A 17,779-nucleotide genomic window follows, 5' to 3' on the forward strand; every position below is an offset into this window, starting at 1 on the left:
CACTCAAATTGTAGCTGTCAGTCAATTCATAAGCCAGTGACCATTCTCTGGAAATCTGCTTGGCCCTTCTGTTCTCTTTTTGGTAGGTCTGATATGTTATGATCAAAACAGGTTAATTGTGGAGTCCTGAAAATAGCACTGTTTCTCCTCCAGAGGACCTTGCTATTGCTGCTTGGAAATAATGTAAAGCATTGGAGAGTTGATCTATCTACAAATATTTAGTCCTTCACCCATAGCAAGGTAGATATTGGACAAGAGTGTAAAACATAGAGCACTTAATGTGCATACAAAAACCAGAGAATTTAGATGCCAATTCTCCGACATAATTTCCACTATTTCTCATTAGCATAAAATTGTTCATATATTTTGAACAACAGCATTCTATAGAAGTCACTGGCAAATCAGAATAACACACACTTTCTAAAAAAAGACATCAGAAGATGATGCAGAGTGAAAAATAATGAGTGACATTCATTCTCCAGTAAATAATGAATATGCAACTAACTTAATTACCAAATCTCCAAATACATATTCACATAACAAATACAGGGAAAATGAAGCAAAATCAAGTGTCTTGTAGAAATAAACACTTCTCTGTAGGCACGTGAGCTTGAAGGACAAGGTATCGATGTCTCCAGGTGTTGGCCACGTTAGATCAACTTTGAAAGTCTTGATGCTATCAGCACTTGTCTGCTGGTGCCCAAAGAGGTGCTTTTTGAGTGTGGACCCTTTTCACAGGAGAGCTTCATATTCCAAAAGGAGACAAATAACCACTGAAAGTGACCATTAATAATTGTTCTTTACAGAGGATTTTTGTCTCCACAGTTTGGACATAACTTTATCTCTAAACTTTACATCGGGCCTTCAGTGGATGTGTGTAACTTTCATACATTTTAGGACGCACAAGTCTGTTTATAATCACATAATATATAGTTCTACTTTAAAAAAAAAAATAAGGGGTCGGATCAGGACTTAAGTTTGATTGACAACCTTCGATCTCCTTAGAGCAAAAGATATATTAATATAACTGCAGTGAAAGATGTTAAAAAAGAAATAACTGCAGTGAGTCACAAAATATACAAACTCCTAATTAGGTGGATTCTGTATGAATCCATTTAGATATTAAACAGGTAGCATTTTAGTGAAAAACCCAAGACAAGGTTGACTTGGGAGGACTTCCAGTGAATGTTTGATAATTGTGATAAATTTCAACACAATAGCATATCGAATATGCAAATTATGGGGTTTTTATACACCAGTTAATTAAAACCATTTTTCTAAAACTTTCCCAAAGATATATTTCTAAATGAGAATTTAGATAATTGAGACATTAAAAAGTTGTAATAATCTTTTTTAAGAGTCTAGTATTACCTCTATATTCAAAACAAACGAACAATAGTGGGACAACTAATGAACACCACGAAGCTTTTGTTAAATTTAAAATGCATTTCTACCAAAATGTTTTCAACATTTGAGACTTTTGAATTTCCGCTAAACAGTGTTGATAAGAACACAATGTTCTTTATTTTCCCTGTATGGCATTATGTCTATTATTTATGTCTATCATCAAAGAAAGAATGTTCTCAGAGAGCAATTTGCAATGTATTTTAAACAGAAACAGCTTAACCTTAAATAAGAATTGTGTATATTCAATATTAGATTCAGAAATAGTTAGTTACATTCCTTTTCAGTGGAATGTGAGTCTTCCACAGGAAGGTTTAATCAAGGTTTTCCCAAACTTCAGTAAAAGAAATCTTTTATATACTTTCAAATACTATGCCTTTTTATTTAAAACAGTGTAAACATAACACCACCACCAATAATTGGAAAAAGACTGGTTATGTGAACACTAATTTCCTTGAATGCCCCATGAAAATAAGGGTAAATAAAACAGACAAATCTTCAGAAGTTTCAGTTCACCTTAGCAGTGATAAAAATATTGCTTTATTCCAAATGAACATACAACACAATTTACTGTTCTTTGGGGGGGGCTTCCTGTGAACTGAATAGTCTGGGTTTTGTGATTTCAACAATTTATTCTTTCCATATTAACCACAGAAGCCAACATCTTGGTCCACGCGTAGTAGACTTGCTACAAAAAGTAATGAGGAAAATGAGAAAACAAAGGGTAACTAACTATCAATTTGATCATTGGCTTGTATAAATAATTTAAGTACGCATGATTCAAAATACACATCCCCAACTCGCCTTGTGATACTGATATCATTAATGAGCCAATAGCTGTTCCTCTCAAAAATATTCACATCAGAAAATAGTCTAGACATTGTCAAGAGTTTTATAGGACCCCACCATGCACGTGACCTTGATTTACTAACTGAACTTTATACTTAATGGAAAAATTTAAAGCGAACAGATCTAAGAGGGAAATTTTTTCTGAATATTAGATTCCCTGATGTTTCAGAACAAATTTTAGCAAGCTTAACGCACACACATGCACACACATACGCACAAGGAACATATGTGCATACAGCATACCGGTGCTCGAGTGAGCAAGCCCAGACACACACGCACACAGGCACACACACTGAGAAATGCTCCTTTGGAGCCCCTAAACGATCTCAAACGAAAACATTTCTATTAGCTATTAGCATGATTTTAGTGACACGACAGTGTGATGTTTTTTTGTCTCTTTTTCTGTAATAATTTCTTACCTCCCTCTGAGATTCTGTGCCTTCAAATTTCAGAGGAAGCTGGCACGTAAGAGTGGCTAAGATTGCCCCATGACTCCCTCTGTCTCCTGCCCCTCTCCTTCCAGAGTCTTTGTGCCGTTCTTCAAAAAGTAAATAGAAGACACTATATTTGTTGACGTGACATAACCTGTGATGAGGCTGTCGAGTGAATAGGAATTTAGGGATTAGGATTGGCAAGCCCAATGGCAAGGGCCACCTGCTCACTGGCATGTCCACCCTTGGGATACACCTCTTCTCTTTGAAACAGGGTAACTGCCAGCACTTTTTTATGAGGTCACTGGCACTGTTGGGGCTGAGGGTCTGAATTGCCCACAGCTACTAAGAGCCAAAGAGGACAGTGTCGGGACTAAATAAAATTGTATTCAGAATTCTACCCAAAAGCTTTAGTGGTAAGCTTTATCCCTCCTGAAACGTTTCTTTCCCTTTAAAAAAATATTTTGTTAAAAAACACTATGAGGGCGATAGACTATTTGGTTTCTTCTAAGTAGATGCTCTTAAATTAATGCATATAAATAATTTGTATTTAATCTCCTCTCTTTCCTGTTGAGCAAAGCATAGAACGCACAGATTCTTACATCTCAGGTCACTTGGTCAACGCAGGGTCTCTTTGTATTTCCTTTCTTAAGACAAATTGGGCCTCTCGTTCTGATTTGGCTGTGGAACTCAGCGGGAGAAAGGCTGTGTTTTCACTCGCACTGTCCTCGGTTTCTACGCTGGCCAGTTCGTAGTCTTCTGACCGCCTGGTACCAGTCAGAATTCGGATCTGCTCCTGGACAGTTTCTAGCAATATTTTCACTTCTTGTTGTTCTGCTATAAGACAATCGCTGACTGGAATACTCACATTGACAATATCAGCAGAGTAGGAGTTTTTGCACCATTTGATGCTTTTGACTTCAGAAATCCCTGGCATTTGCATGCAGGTTTCCTCTAGACCCACTGAGGGGATGATGGGCACGGAACTGGCTCTTGGGGATGAATATCCCATCAGGTCCGTTTGATCCAAGCTATTAAAATAGGAGTTTGTCTCTCTCGAAGGCAGTTGCATATTTATTGATGCATTTTGTTGGGTTGTTAAACCACTGGATGAATACCTGAAAAAGAAACAAAGTGTTACATATTCTGCTTTCTTCCCAGCTTCTTGAGAGCACTAGTCAGTCAACAAAGCACTTTCCACATGCACCATCTCACTGAATTCTCACAGCAGCCCCATGAGACGGATAACTATGTTCCCAGTTAAACAGAGAAGTTAACTGAAGCTCAGATACGTGAAGTGACTTGCCCAAGGTCACACAGAAAATAAGTGACAGACTGAGACTCAAACCCAGATCTTCTTACTTTAAGTCCAGGGATCTTTCAACACACCACAGCTGTATAGGCAGGTGGGATATAGTCTTCCTGACCTCTATCCTAGAATACAAAGTAAATGGGGATTGAGCAGGTAAGTGTGGCCCTTCCATAGTGACAAACAGGAAACCCATAATGGCATTACTCCACTCCATCAACCTGACCACCCTCTCAGCCCTGGTTTAGTCCAGTGTAGACTCCTTGTGGCCACCCTAGGTGGAGGCAATCAGGAAGCCCAATATTAAGCAACAAGGTACTACAGTCCTGAGTTTCTCTGCTTCACACTGACCTTAGGGGGACCAAATCCAATTTCCACTGGCACTCTGCTCTTTAGGAACTGCCTCACTGCCAGTTTGCTGAGCCTAAAAGATGGGATGAAAGGCATACAGTTCCTCTGTCTGCCCAAGATGAACATGAAGTGAGTTCCATAGGGCCTCGACCAAGCTAGTAACGTTCCTCACGTGGTTTCTGGAGCCAAGTAAGGTAGTTCATGGGTGCATGGTAACGGCTTGTTGAGAACGCCATCATGCTGTTCCAAGTGGTTTAAATATGCCAGAATCTGGCTGGCCCCCCTCTTGCCTGTTCAGAGCTAGTGAATTTCCATTGCCTCTGAACTTTCCAGTGCCAAAAAGTGAGGCAGGGATTTCGTAGGTTCACGGAAATGTAGTTTGGGGACTTGAACAGTAGTATTTATTCTATTTCTCAACTATTTTTCCTCAATTTTAACCTTAAACATGAAAATTTAAGCATAATCTAAACATGTCCATCCTCAGTATAATAAATCTCATTCCCCTTGTCTTACATTATAATGTAAATAAAAATCATGTTTATACATGGAAAGAATAATTGCAATGAAGTGTGTTGCATACTAAATATTAGAAATCTTTATTGTAAAGACAAGATGGGAGCAATTTAGAGATCTGTCTTTCTGCCAGACAGTGTGAAAAGATGGGGAACAAATTTAGGTGTCATTGTGTTCTACTCTCTCTTACTGAGCCTAGTACGGAGTTGGCAATCAATAAATTTTGATGGAACGGACTCAGGAATACATGAACAGAACTTCAAGGTAAACACTCCCTTGATATCCCAGTTAACAACAAGAGCTAACAAACATTCACATAGAGCTTTCAAGAAGCACTTTCACCTCTAATTACCTCCATTGATTTAAAAAAAAAACAAACTGTGGTTTATTTATTACCACGTAATGGATAAATAAACTGGACTAAGGAATACCCAAAGGGCTTGCCCCAAATGACACCCTTGGTAAGCAGCAGAGGAAGAAGTTAAACCCACGTTGTCTTACTTTAATTGTTACTCTCAAAGCCAGAAATGAGTAGGCATCTCAAACTTTTTTGATATGTAAAATCTTTACCTGTGCAAATTATATAGCCACATACAAAGAAAGTCCCTGGGGGACCTCAACGACTTTCTCCTTAGTGTTCTATGACTGAAAACCTGAACCTAAAGTTTCTGATCAATGAATCAATTTCAACAAGAAGAAAGGGGACAAACTGCAGGCTTTTGTGTTCTTTCCTTAGCACCATTAACGTGTATGAAGATACAGAATGTCTGCTATCAGATTCACCAATGGCACAGAAATTTAATGAGGATAAAATTGTCTTTCACATGGATCATCATCAGAGTGTCTCAGTGAGTAGAATCTAACAGGTTGAAATGTGATGGGGATAGTGCCAATTCTTAATACCTGGATCTAAACATTATTTGTAAAAATGATGGATAAAGGTGTAAATATCTTAGAGGATTCAGTCAATTGTTGACACTTCAGCAAGTCCACAATGTGACATGATGTTGAAAAAGTTAATAGTTTTGTTCAGGCTTCAGAGGCAACAATAGGCCTTTGACTAAACAAAGACCCTGAAAGGAGCTACATACCGAACTGCTGGACTACATGCAGGTCAGCAGAAACGGTGCTAACAAGCCTTGGGAACCAACAGATAAGAGAGTAAGTCACGAAGCTTCCTGGGCCTTGGGAATCTGGCCAAATCCCGGGGATCAGTGAACATTCTGAGACTTACGACTAGAGATCAGAGCATTTATGATGATAGCCAGAGCTGCATATTTGCACGTAAGCTGATGATTATCAGCTTGCGGCTTGGCATTAAAAGCAGGACTCCTTTGGGCTGCACTCTGAAGTCTCATCCATGGAGTGGACACACCGCCCGGGACCTTCCAACTGGGACTCCAGATTGCTGTTCAAGGGACTTCACAGCATTGCTTGGATCTGGATGGAGGTGCTTCCCCAATTTGGTGATTGTAAATACATTTATTTCTTACTATTTTGCTTATCTCTCTGCTATAACTAACCTAATAAGCTTTCTTATTTCTTATTTAATTAAGTGTTGAGTGGTTATTTTGCCAACAAATCCTCCGAACTTGAAACTGAAAGTAAGTCTTTCGGCAAAACACATGACTAAGAAGTAATCAAAGGTAATTCAAGCCAAACTTGGAGCAGTCTTCTACTTTGCCTGCCTGCCGACTGAAGGAGTCAACTTACACATCATCTCACAAGCCAGGTATGGATCACACACTGGCAACAACTGAAATCTAAAATGCTGCCCTAACATGAAGATGCACTTTAAACAATTAGAACTCTCCAAAAATGTGATTGTGTTTTGGATCAGAGAGGATTTCAAGTCTCACCACCATGACATGCTCTGGAATCTTAGACAAACACAGCAGACTTACTTTAATTCTCTCATTCATTAAAACCATCAGGTAGCAATACTGATCTAGAGGGACCGCTCTGAGACCTCACTGAAGGAATGCCTCTTCACTCTTCCAGTACAGGCACACTACTAATCCTCCCTTCCTTCCTAGAGTTGCTGTGAGTGTCCTAGCACTGGTCTTTGATTAGGAGGTGATACTACTCTCCAGAAGTTGAAGTAAGAGTTACATTTCTAGGTATGATTCTTGATTAGAAGATACTCAGAGTTCTGTATCCCTTCAGAGTCAACGACTACTGTCACACGTTTGATCCATGAGCTTGTCATTCATTGACTGTAAAACACCAGTTTGGACCAGTTGGACTGCCCTTCCTCCAATCCCTCAACAAAGTAATCACAAGTACATTTCCTCTGTAACTATGTGAGTCAAAGCATCCTTTTAAAGAGGGAAGATTTCAACAGTTAGTCATTCGGTTTGATTCCCAGTAATTCAGGGGTCAGGCCAAGAAATCAGTGTTTCCCCAGAGGACTCCAAGACCCAGTTCTTGGTGCATATGGAATTAGAATGAGCTGACTAAATTGAAGGAATCTACTTCTCCCTCTGGAGCCATACAATTAGAGATTCCATTTACACATCACCATCCATGACTGTGATTTTTCTTCACATTCCTTTCCTGGTTTACTTAGAAAGGCCGGTATTCAATCCACTTCTTTTACGTGGGCTATCCCACCTTGGGTTAGCCATTTAAATTCTGCTATCTTTAGTGTGTTCATCTGTACACTTCCTGAAGAATAACTGAATGTAAGTTTGTAAAGTTGCTATTTAAGTGAGGTGGATAATCAGTATGTTTCGATCCCTTCTACTTTGAAGGTAGCAATCTAACTTTTGTGATTCCATCTCTTTCTGTCCAGTACACGATTCCATTAGTTTGATTTGCCTGACATAACCCAGTTCACAGCTCTGTGAGCCACTGCCGTGGCTTGTCACCAATCCACTGATCAGGGGAAAGGCTCTTGAAGAAGCTCCTTTCTACCTGACTCCCTCCTCAAGCTTCACTAAGTCAGGTGCTGGGTTCAAGCTGGGTTGAAGTTAGTGTCAAGGAGAGACGTCATATACCCTGGGAACCTAACTAGCAGACAGCACCCACATGCTTGATAAACAAGCATCAGATGCCTCTTATAAATTCATTCACTCCCCCTCCAGGCTAGGGCCAGATTTGAAGAGGGCCTTTAGCTGTGAAATTCTATTACCAATCCCATTTCCAGTCCGGAGAGTTGGTCAGTCCCCCAGGAGTGGGAAATAGCTGTTGTCAAGAATTGAGAATGAGATTGCTCCCTGAGACACATTGTGCTGAGCACACAGTGACTTATACGAGTCACCATTTATCAACATCAGGTGCATATCACATAGGAAAATACAGGTGGCTAGCCAATTGGAGAGAATATTCCAAACCCAATGATGATTGAACCCAAAACAAAACGATAGCCATACAGTGCCCAACAGAAGAAAGACAGCATGGGCTGGGTTCTCTCTCCACTCACAAAATCTCTCAAAAACTTGATTGCACCTCACTCATTCTCACTCCGACGTTCACCCCAGGGGAAAAAAAAAACCACCTAAGTAACAGACATTATTAGTGATTTCAGAAGAAAAGTAATTATGAAACATGATTAATTATAGGCTAAATGCAAGCCCCTTTTCCAGATATAAGGCAAAGAGAAATGCAAACTACTTCTTGACTTGCATTATACATTTTGGACAACTTAGCTGTTATGTTGAGTGTGTAAATCTCACCTCAGATCTTACCAAATATATTTTATAGTCTATTTGGAATTGCTTCAAAATTACAAAATCCAGACACGGGCTATTTATTTCCTATCTTCTAGTCTTCCTACAGGAATCTGCTGCTGAGATTCGTCAGACATGGCATTGTTGCATACATATCGCCCAGAAGAAAAGACAAAGGTAAGAGTCTGGGACAGACCTCAAACCTGCTTTGGCTTTTAACTTGCTACAGACAGGGTGGAAAAATCACCCAGACCAAAGCAGCAAAGAAACCTAGCCTGGTTGATTCAGAGAGAGAAAAACTAGATGCAACAAGAACCTGGCTTGAGTGAAGAAATGGATTCTTGGAATTTCTGGAGTAAAGCCTGATTGCACTGCTCTTGAAATTAATAAGAATAATGGTTCCTGTGACAATAGCTACAAGTACCCCTTCTCTGTTTCCCATGTGTCAGGTACAAGCCCTTGACACATGTAATTTCTTTTTAATCTGCCCAACAACCCTCAGGAAAGCTGGTATTATTTTGTTCAATTTATAGATGAGAAAATGTAAGCTCAGATGATAAAACTTTCTCAAATTCATACAAGTAGTAAGGGGCAAAGATGAGATTTGAAATTCAGTCAGTTTCGATAAGGGCTGCCATATTTGGTTGAACAGCTTGTGTCGGTTAGGTGAGTGGTGGCTAAAATTCATTCTACACTCCACTCACCATGCTATGAGGGCCTGTGTCCACTGAGAGGAAGGGACACTTTTTACACTGCAAGGATGACCAACAGCCATGGAGTCCAAAGCCAATTTTTTCATCCCTGCACCGTGAATGAAACTAGAGATCTGAGTTTAGCTACTTGTGCCTTGACAATACTCTGTCAACACTGACTGAGACTTGTTCAAGAATGCTCGATGGAGCAGATGCTATATGTATGTTACAGGTTATTGTTACGGTATTGTCCACAATAGTGATTAGAGAATTAAGCACTTTTTTCCCCCAAACCTAAGGAACACTTTTGTCGTCCTAAGAAATCTGTTTTTTTAAAATCAAAGACCCATTCCCAGTTATTTTAGCAACTACAATAATAACATAGTGTCTAGATGTCTATACACTTACTTTCTTCTTAATGCTATATATCTTTTCCATCTAACATTTCCCTAATATCGATTTCCATTGTATCTGTTTTTTAAAGTTATTCTTTTGTGGAACAAAGGTGGAAGCGAGCATAAATAGCCAAATAATGATGAAATCAATGAATAAAACCCCAAGGAACATAATAACTCAATTTAAAACTATATCATTCATAACACCTTCCCTAAATTCCATTGCTTTTACGACCTACCCTTGGCAAGGTATCGTATCCTGGTCTGGGATCCTTGATTCCTCGAGTTGCTGATATGCTGGTCCCACGATTCCGCCCAACCTACTTCGGGGTGAGGGGGGTGTCCTTCTGAAGGCATTCCTATGGAGCATACCACTCCTTTGCCCTGGGCTGCAGCAAGAGGAGAGAGTCCTGCTGGTGGAAAGAAAACCAACAAACAAATTGATCATAGCAATAGATCATAGCAATAACCTCACAGGTGGCTGCTGAAACTTTTCAAGCACTGCATTTCCACCCTAGATCCTCAAAGTTCTAGGTCAGGCTCCATCCATGCCTGTAGGATATCTGTTAGGAGGGATCGAAAGTTGCTGAATTCATTTTATCTTTGGAGAGACTGAGAAGAAAAGAAGTTCCAGTTCCTGTGTTTCTGGCTTTCCAGTCTGGAGCACAATGGACTAAAATAACACCAGCTTTCCAGCCAAAGAGGTGCGCTTGAGGAATTCTTCAGTTCCTGATTCCCATCCTCCCTCATTATCCAAGCTACAAAAGTGCCTCTAATAGAAATAAAAATGGCCTTGTTATTAAACACTGCCAAGTACTAAACCCAAGAAGCCTTAAGGGCTTTATGGGGAAAATTTCACTGTGTTGGTGGTAGAATAAACAAACCTTATTTTAACTGCCTTTCTCTCCTTAATATATATGTTACTTTTGCAGTTCACTGTCTCAAATTTCCGTAAATCCTGAGAACCTAAATTACTTTTCTTTTGAGTTTGCTTTAACTTTTTTTTATTGAATGATTCTTTAAATACTGTAGTGCGTTACAATTTTCAAAAGTTTCACACGCATGATTTTATATAATCCCATAATAACCCTTTGCTTTTAATAAACATCTGATCGTATATTTCACTTGACTCATACATCCAAATACCCAAATCACCATGCCAGATGCCATCAAAGGGCAAGGCATAAACGGGATATACCTCAGGTAAGATCCCTACATAGATCACGTTAGACAAAGAACTAGACTTTACAGAAATCAATTACTAATTTGACGCATATCCATTCCTCTCTCCACCCCACTGAATTTACCCTACTACCATGTGAACTCTGAGGAGAACTCTGTTCCTGTGCAGACATTCCATGAGATGCCAATAAGGGAACTTAGAATTTTTGTGTTGCTACTCATTTAGCTCTGAAAATAGCAATAAGAGCACACACAGAAACAGCAAAAACATTTTCAAAATTTCAATAAAGTTCTAAAGGAACCAGTCCCCCAAATGAATTTTACCCATATTTCTACAGTATTTGGAGTTCTGTAAGTTCCCCCCCCCCCACCAACATTACTGTTATTTCCACTTAATAAATACAAAACTTCTCAAATATCATTTAAGGTCAGAATTTGAGAACCTGACAAATGAGTGCTAGTAGCCACCTTCCTGGTTTGGGCAAGGCGAAATGATCACACTTTATAACTTCATATTCGTCAAGCCCAACATTAACTTCCTGAGTTTGTGCAAACACCAGATCATACCTGGCAACGTTATTACAACTTAATCATAATATTTCTGGGTTGAGTGTATTGAGTCCTAACATGCCTAACAACAAGGGACCTCTAGTTAGGTCACTACACCAACGAGTTTAAGAAGCTCTATAATAACTAACTAATTTGTTTCCCTCCCTTCCAGCTTCTATCTATACCATCCAGTGGCAATTGTGGAGTCCACAGGGTACTCAGGCTTGGATGCTAGAATTAGCTGCATCAGGTCTGTATGATACTGGGGAAAGTACTTGCATATCAGTCAGAGTCCTGGGGGAAAATAGATAGCACTCTATATTGGGTCATTTGGGAAGATTTTGCTATTTACTAAAAAGTGTGTTCACTGAGAAAAAAAAATACAGGATACTTCTGTACACAAGGGCTGGTAACAATGGGAAACTGTTACCATCCGCGTAACTGAAAGGACAAGGGGAAGGAGCAGTTACCTGATTGAAGAGAGAAAGGGCTTGTAAGAAGAGGACCTCCTGGCTAGTGCCAGGAAGAGGGCTGTAGCTGAGGCAACCAGGCAGGGAGGGAGGGGGCAGAAGTGCTAGGACCTCGCTGGCCTCTGCCCTTCCATCGCTTGCCTGTGCATCGCAAGAAACCAACAGAAGCCCAAAGGCAAGTGAGCCTGCTGCCCTCTTAGTGCACAAGGCAGAAAAAGGTAAAGCCTAGAGATGGGTGGAAGAGATGCAAATAAAGGTATTAGCACTTGTTTAGGTATTTTCATAGTATTGCTATGGGGATTAAAGAGATAAAGTATGTAAAGTGCTTAGCAGGGAGTCTGGCACTTAGTAGCTGCTCAACAAAGTAAATTCCCTTGATTCCTCTGCCCAAACTGACAAATCAAAGGCTCATACTAATCACTGAAAACCCTGGACTTATTTCACCTTAAAAAACCTACACATGTGCTGTCTATAAATGAGTTATATTGCCAAAATATAATGTAATAAGTATAACATGACATAATAGATTTCTTCTTTAAAAAGAAAGAGGTTTTTTTTTTTTGGACTAAACACAAGAAATAATGACTTTGAATTAACAGCTTTGTTTCATAAATGAGTTATCCCAATGAGTCATATTTGCAGTGCACAAAAGAAATGAATTATTCATAGCTAGCCAAAATGTCACAACAAAAAAGTCTACCAGTATGAGCTAGTGACCCATCTTAAAAAACAGTTCTATACCTATTGATCAATCAACTATTCAAGCGTTCTAACCCAGTGGCATTCAGGAAGTTACACAGCAGTTTGCAGGATGCATAAATCAATCAGTGACTAGGTTATCAATCACGAAAACGTTTAAGTCTACTGCATGTTTTACAAAACAAAAGCTATGATATATTGAACTATAATTTACAAAGTTCTAAAAGCACTTTATAAATCAACCCTTGCCTATCTATCAGGACATAATGTATGCCAACAAATACTGCAATGTCATTGAACCAAATAAAAAAGAAGGTCTCTTAGAGACCTCCTTATTTGATCTGTGAGTGATTCCTAGAAACCATAGTAGAAACCAAGTTTAGGAGGAGGTATATCAACAGACAAAAGTAGGGGTAGGGTATTTGCAGGTCAAATACATTAGAAACTACAATTGCTTAATCAATCATATCAACTTTAAAACATGTACGACATAATATAATACTTAATATTATACTTAATTTTTTACTTGACTGAATGGAATACCACTTTAACGTGTATTACAATCAGCAGAGGAAAATGCTCTTTTGGAAAAAAAAAAACATCTTCTAAAAGGCCAATAATTTTGTACTTAATTCCCTAATTGAAGAACGTCCACTAGGTCCAGTTAACTGAAGTAATCTTTTCACAGGGAAATATTTGTAAATGCCCCAATTGATATAAACCAAAAATTGTAGTTAATAACTAAAGCAATTATCCAGTAGCCAAACATATTTCATCCTGTGTTGAAAATATTTAAACCTTTTTTTCTTTTTTTAACTTAGCAAACCCTTGGTACCTCAGTCTCTACCCATGTAGATTAAGAATAAAAATCACCATCAAGTACTAATGATTAGTATCAAGAGTGACGTGAAAACCTCATAGTAAATGTGGCCAGCATCAAGAAAATCTTTTTTAGGGACTCCCTGAAAGGTGAGGGAGAAGTTAGTTTCCTTGAATAATGCATACTTCTCTCACGGTGGTTTTCAAAATATTGCCTACATATATGAAAACCAAGGGTCAACAACATTTATCTTCCATTGCTGGGAACAACTGTTATTTTTTACCTTTTCCATTTAATCTCTTCATAATTAAGAATTTTTTAAATACTGTACCTCTTACTAAAAAAAGGAAGCTTAAATCTTTGGACAACTTCCACAAAGACTGATGACATATCAATACTTTTGGATGCACATAAACATAATGTCTGTTCTAGCAAGTCTCAAATGTTGGCACTTTAGAACAAAACTTTCAATTTTTGGAGTTCCAGATTCCTTATGTATAAACACAGCATGTGACTAGAAGATGCTGAAGAATTTGCTCAGCCTCAGAATGCTGTAAAATTTATAACTTTTATAAGATAACTTTATTTTTGGCTTTCTCCCCCAAGGAGCCAATTTTTACAGTCAGCTTGTTAAAAAAATGTCCCACTCCATTGATAATGGAAGATCTAATAAACCAAAGAAGAAGATTTGCCAGGCTTCTTCCCCCTAGAAAGTTTTCTTTGTGTGAGAACCATGTTGGAAGACCTGGAGCATGTCCTATCAGCTGCCTAGGGAAGAATTAGTCATTAAATTTGCAGACAGTGATAAGGCAGGCTAGGAAAAATCATGTTTTTAATAGTTTTTCAGATTGCAATTGTTTCATTCACTGGTCTGTGTCTGCAGACTTGATGGGTGTTATTAATAGTTCCTTTAGGCTTCCTCTAGGGGCATTGCTGCCTGCTGGTATCTTTGCTTTGCCTGCTAGGAGCTGCTTGAGCATCCACTGCATGGGGAACTACAGGAGAAGCAAGAACGATCATCTCTCCTGAATAATGTTGTTGTTCCTCGGCATGTGTTGTCCAGTGTTATACATTGTGTCAACGCACCCATTCCCACCATGATTAGCTACCTGTACCTGTGGTGTTTGACAGATTGGCTTCCTCTGTTGGGAGAAGGGACCTCTGGGAATGACTGGGGGCCGGCAAAACTTGACTCCATCATTTTCTCCAATGCAGTCACGGGATGCCTTTCCGCCTTTGAATACTGTGGGAAATCACATGCACAGAGTTGAGCTGGAGGAGAAGTTATGAGAACAGGGCCTCTGATACTACAGCTGGGTATCAAAAAGTTCCTGGAACTTACCAGTAACTTTTCCACTGGGCACCTGATCAGGAGAATGACAAAAACATCATTTTCATCCCATTTCTCACACACTGAATATGCTCTCCCCTCTTGCCCCCAAAACTCTTTGTGATTAGATAAGGTCCATTCGACAGGGTTCTTCATGTTAGAATCTTAAGTCTATCTTTTCATTTCAGTCTTCACCCATGGCACACTATGCCTGAGAGCCAAAATCACACATTTTTTTTATTGGAGTATAGTTGATATACAATATTATATAAGTTAATACAAGGAATTTTTAATTCAATGTACATTTTACCAAAAAAATTATTTAGTAGATGGACTACTAACAATAGGGATTTAATAAATGCTAATTGAGTGAACTTTACAACAGTCTCAGATTTATGGAAGGCTTTGATTTAGAGTATCTGCCCACTACTCTCCACTGTTTCTCTCTTTCAGCCTGATACCAGGTAATTACCATGTCTAATAAGAGAAGTGTGTGAACAGTTTACTCTTTATAGTTATTAACCCTTGGTTTCACCTTTGACTATGAGATATCACAAGGCACAGGGGCCTAAAGAAAACCATATAGCTATGGCATATTGAGAAAAACTTTGCTCCCAGGGAAATATCACATGGCATCTCAATCAGGCAGCAGTTGTCAATTTTAACACTCCCTGGACACTTGGCACTTGAACAAGCAACAAGGATTATCAAGTTTCTTTTCTAGAAACTCCAATGAAAACTATGCTGAGAAATGACATTTTTTTGAAGGCTAATAACCAAATTAGAGAGATTTTGAAATCCAGATATTCACATGTAATATATAAACAAGAATTTCACAGAAAAACAAAGATAGATATGCAGAATACATACAAAAAAGTATATAACTGAACTCATTGTAGAGATGAAAATCAGAATAGAGAACGTTAAATTTCAGGAGTACTTAGTAAAGGCAAAGATTCAAGGAAAATAGAGTTGGTGCTAATTTGTTGGGGGTACACATTGGCACTGTGTTGCAAAATATTAAATATAGGTACTCTTTGATGCAGAGTACTACTTCTAGGGATTTTCATCATTAATTGTAAAAGTTGGAAATGATATAATCAGCAAAGTATGTCAGTGGTACGATTTTTAATAACAGAAAACAAACACAAAAGAGAAGCAACTAGAAACAATAGAAATGGCCACAAATGAATATTATACAGCCATTGAAAAGAATAAAATCAAAGTACGAAAAGTATGAATATGAATCCACATGTGCAAGTAAGGAAAATGCAGTAAACAGATGTATATATAAGTGTATGTATGTGTGTATATACAAACATATTTAGCTTTGTGTGTGTATATATATATGTATAGATTTTGTATGTACATATACATATATGTTTGTGTGTGTGTGCATGCAACCACATGGGATGCAGATGGGAAACAAAAGTAAACTATTAACTAGGTGTTATCCTTGGGAAAAAATATATTGGTGGGTATGGGCTATGGAGACTAGGGAAATTGTCAAGGTTATGTAACTTTAAGTTCAAAATCTCTAACTAAATGTTTTCTTTTTAAGTACTTCCAAAACAAACCACATAATGTTAGTAATGACCACATCTTGAATCAGAATATGAATTCTACAAAATGGACTTAACAGAAGCTATTTAGACTTCTTGCAAAATGGAGTGAGTTGACATGGAACAAAAAGAAGATATGGAGATAATTTGGAAAAGGTGGTTGTTTTCAAGAGCCCCAAGTTACAAAGATCCAAAAAATGATGAAATACCTTCACATGTACTTCTTTGTTGACTAATTAAGTTGGTTATCATAAATCATCCATGGAAAAAGTGAATTGAATCAACGTTATTGCAATGTAAACAACATACTGAATTTCTATTTCTAGACTTCCAGGTTCTATAAAAGATCTACTAGAATTTTTTTTTTTCTCCCAACTTTTAATAAATTGCTTGAGAAGACAAACTCAGATGGTTGGAAGCCTCAGCTGTAGACACAGGTGAGATTATCTGGAGACATCTGTGGCAAATTGGAGGGGGTAACTTCTGTGCTACTTCTGCAGAGGGCTATCAGTGGGCGACACCGGCCAGTGTTTCTAGCACACCCACATTTTCCAGAGAAATTGCCAAATCATTAAAAGTCAGCAGCCCATTCCTTTTTCAAAAACAATGTATGTCAAGAAGCCTAGTTCAGCTTCGGGGCCGTTAGTTCAGAGCCTCTGCTTTGAATGAGACTTTTGATCATGAGAGCTAGAGGGCCTTGTTCAAAATCTGGGATAAAAGTCTTGAATAGAATCAACCTCTTACTTATTCTGCTTATTCATAGCATTCATAATAGATATAATGTTCTAAATCTTTTCTTTCAAATGCTTAGATTATTGTTATACAGTTGCTTTCACTGGTATTATTGTGGTCCATTAACACAAATTTGTCTCCAAAATTTAATATTTTGGATTTTTCTCTCATAGCCTTTTTGAGAATCGTTTTCATTTTAGTGGCTACATTTAATCTGAGATGCAGGTTTAACTTGCTGGTATCCCAATCCAAGGTTAGTTGAGATAAGTTGGAACACAAAAAAACCTAATAATTTGGCAATCCTTCAAACTAATAGTCCATACATATTGGTTCAAATGAATTTAGACATAGACTCCAGTTTTCACTTCTGACAAATAAAGAGCTTAGAAATCGTCATTCCTGTCCTTAAAATAATAAAAAAGCTGAACAAACAAAATCAGTGACTATTCTTATACCCATCAGATAATTGAGGTTGCAGGGCAAACCACCCCTCTAAAACCTGGAAAGACAAGTGAATACAGAGAATCAGCCAAGATCAGCTTGAGACACCCTGGGACCTGGGAGCCTTTGCTGCAGTGCCTGCACCTGGACCAACGCCTCCTCCAGAAACAGAATACAAAGAATCTATTCGGGACTAACAATAACCTCGTGCATGCTCAGTTGGGGCAAATTATGAATGACAAGATACAAAACACCAAAAACCCAACTGTCACTTCTGAGATGCCCAGAGCAAAAGCAGGGTACTCTGCATGATGCCTGCACACAGCATTACCAAGGGGGTGGGCAGACCACCTAAGCCGACCCCTGGACCCACCCCTAT

The 17,779-nt window shown here is 38.5% G+C and overlaps 1 protein-coding gene across 10 annotated transcripts in view; it reads right to left on the reverse strand.

The window, feature by feature from the left end:
• Positions 1-1,930: 1,930 nt before the first annotated feature.
• NRG3 (neuregulin 3) overlaps positions 1,931-17,779 on the reverse strand; it is a 1,099,553-nt gene continuing 1,083,704 nt past the window's right edge. For 2 of the 10 annotated variants that reach the window (XM_057530331.1, XM_057530330.1), the window contains exons 7-10: positions 14,445-14,578; positions 9,855-10,025; positions 4,047-4,118; positions 1,931-3,802 (exon numbers count right to left, since the gene is read on the reverse strand). In XM_057530331.1, coding sequence (XP_057386314.1) covers positions 3,295-3,802; positions 4,047-4,118; positions 9,855-10,025; positions 14,445-14,578 — 885 coding nt within the window. In that variant the 3' untranslated portion in view covers positions 1,931-3,294. Of the gene's footprint in view, positions 3,803-4,046; positions 4,119-9,854; positions 10,029-14,444; positions 14,579-17,779 lie in introns of all 10 variants that reach the window. The other 8 variants (XM_007177918.2, XM_007177917.2, XM_057530336.1 and 5 more) reach the window with 6 other exon arrangements.

Source organism: Balaenoptera acutorostrata, chromosome 16 (genome assembly GCF_949987535.1).
Source record: "Balaenoptera acutorostrata chromosome 16, mBalAcu1.1, whole genome shotgun sequence".
Taxonomy (NCBI): Eukaryota; Metazoa; Chordata; class Mammalia; order Artiodactyla; family Balaenopteridae; genus Balaenoptera; species Balaenoptera acutorostrata.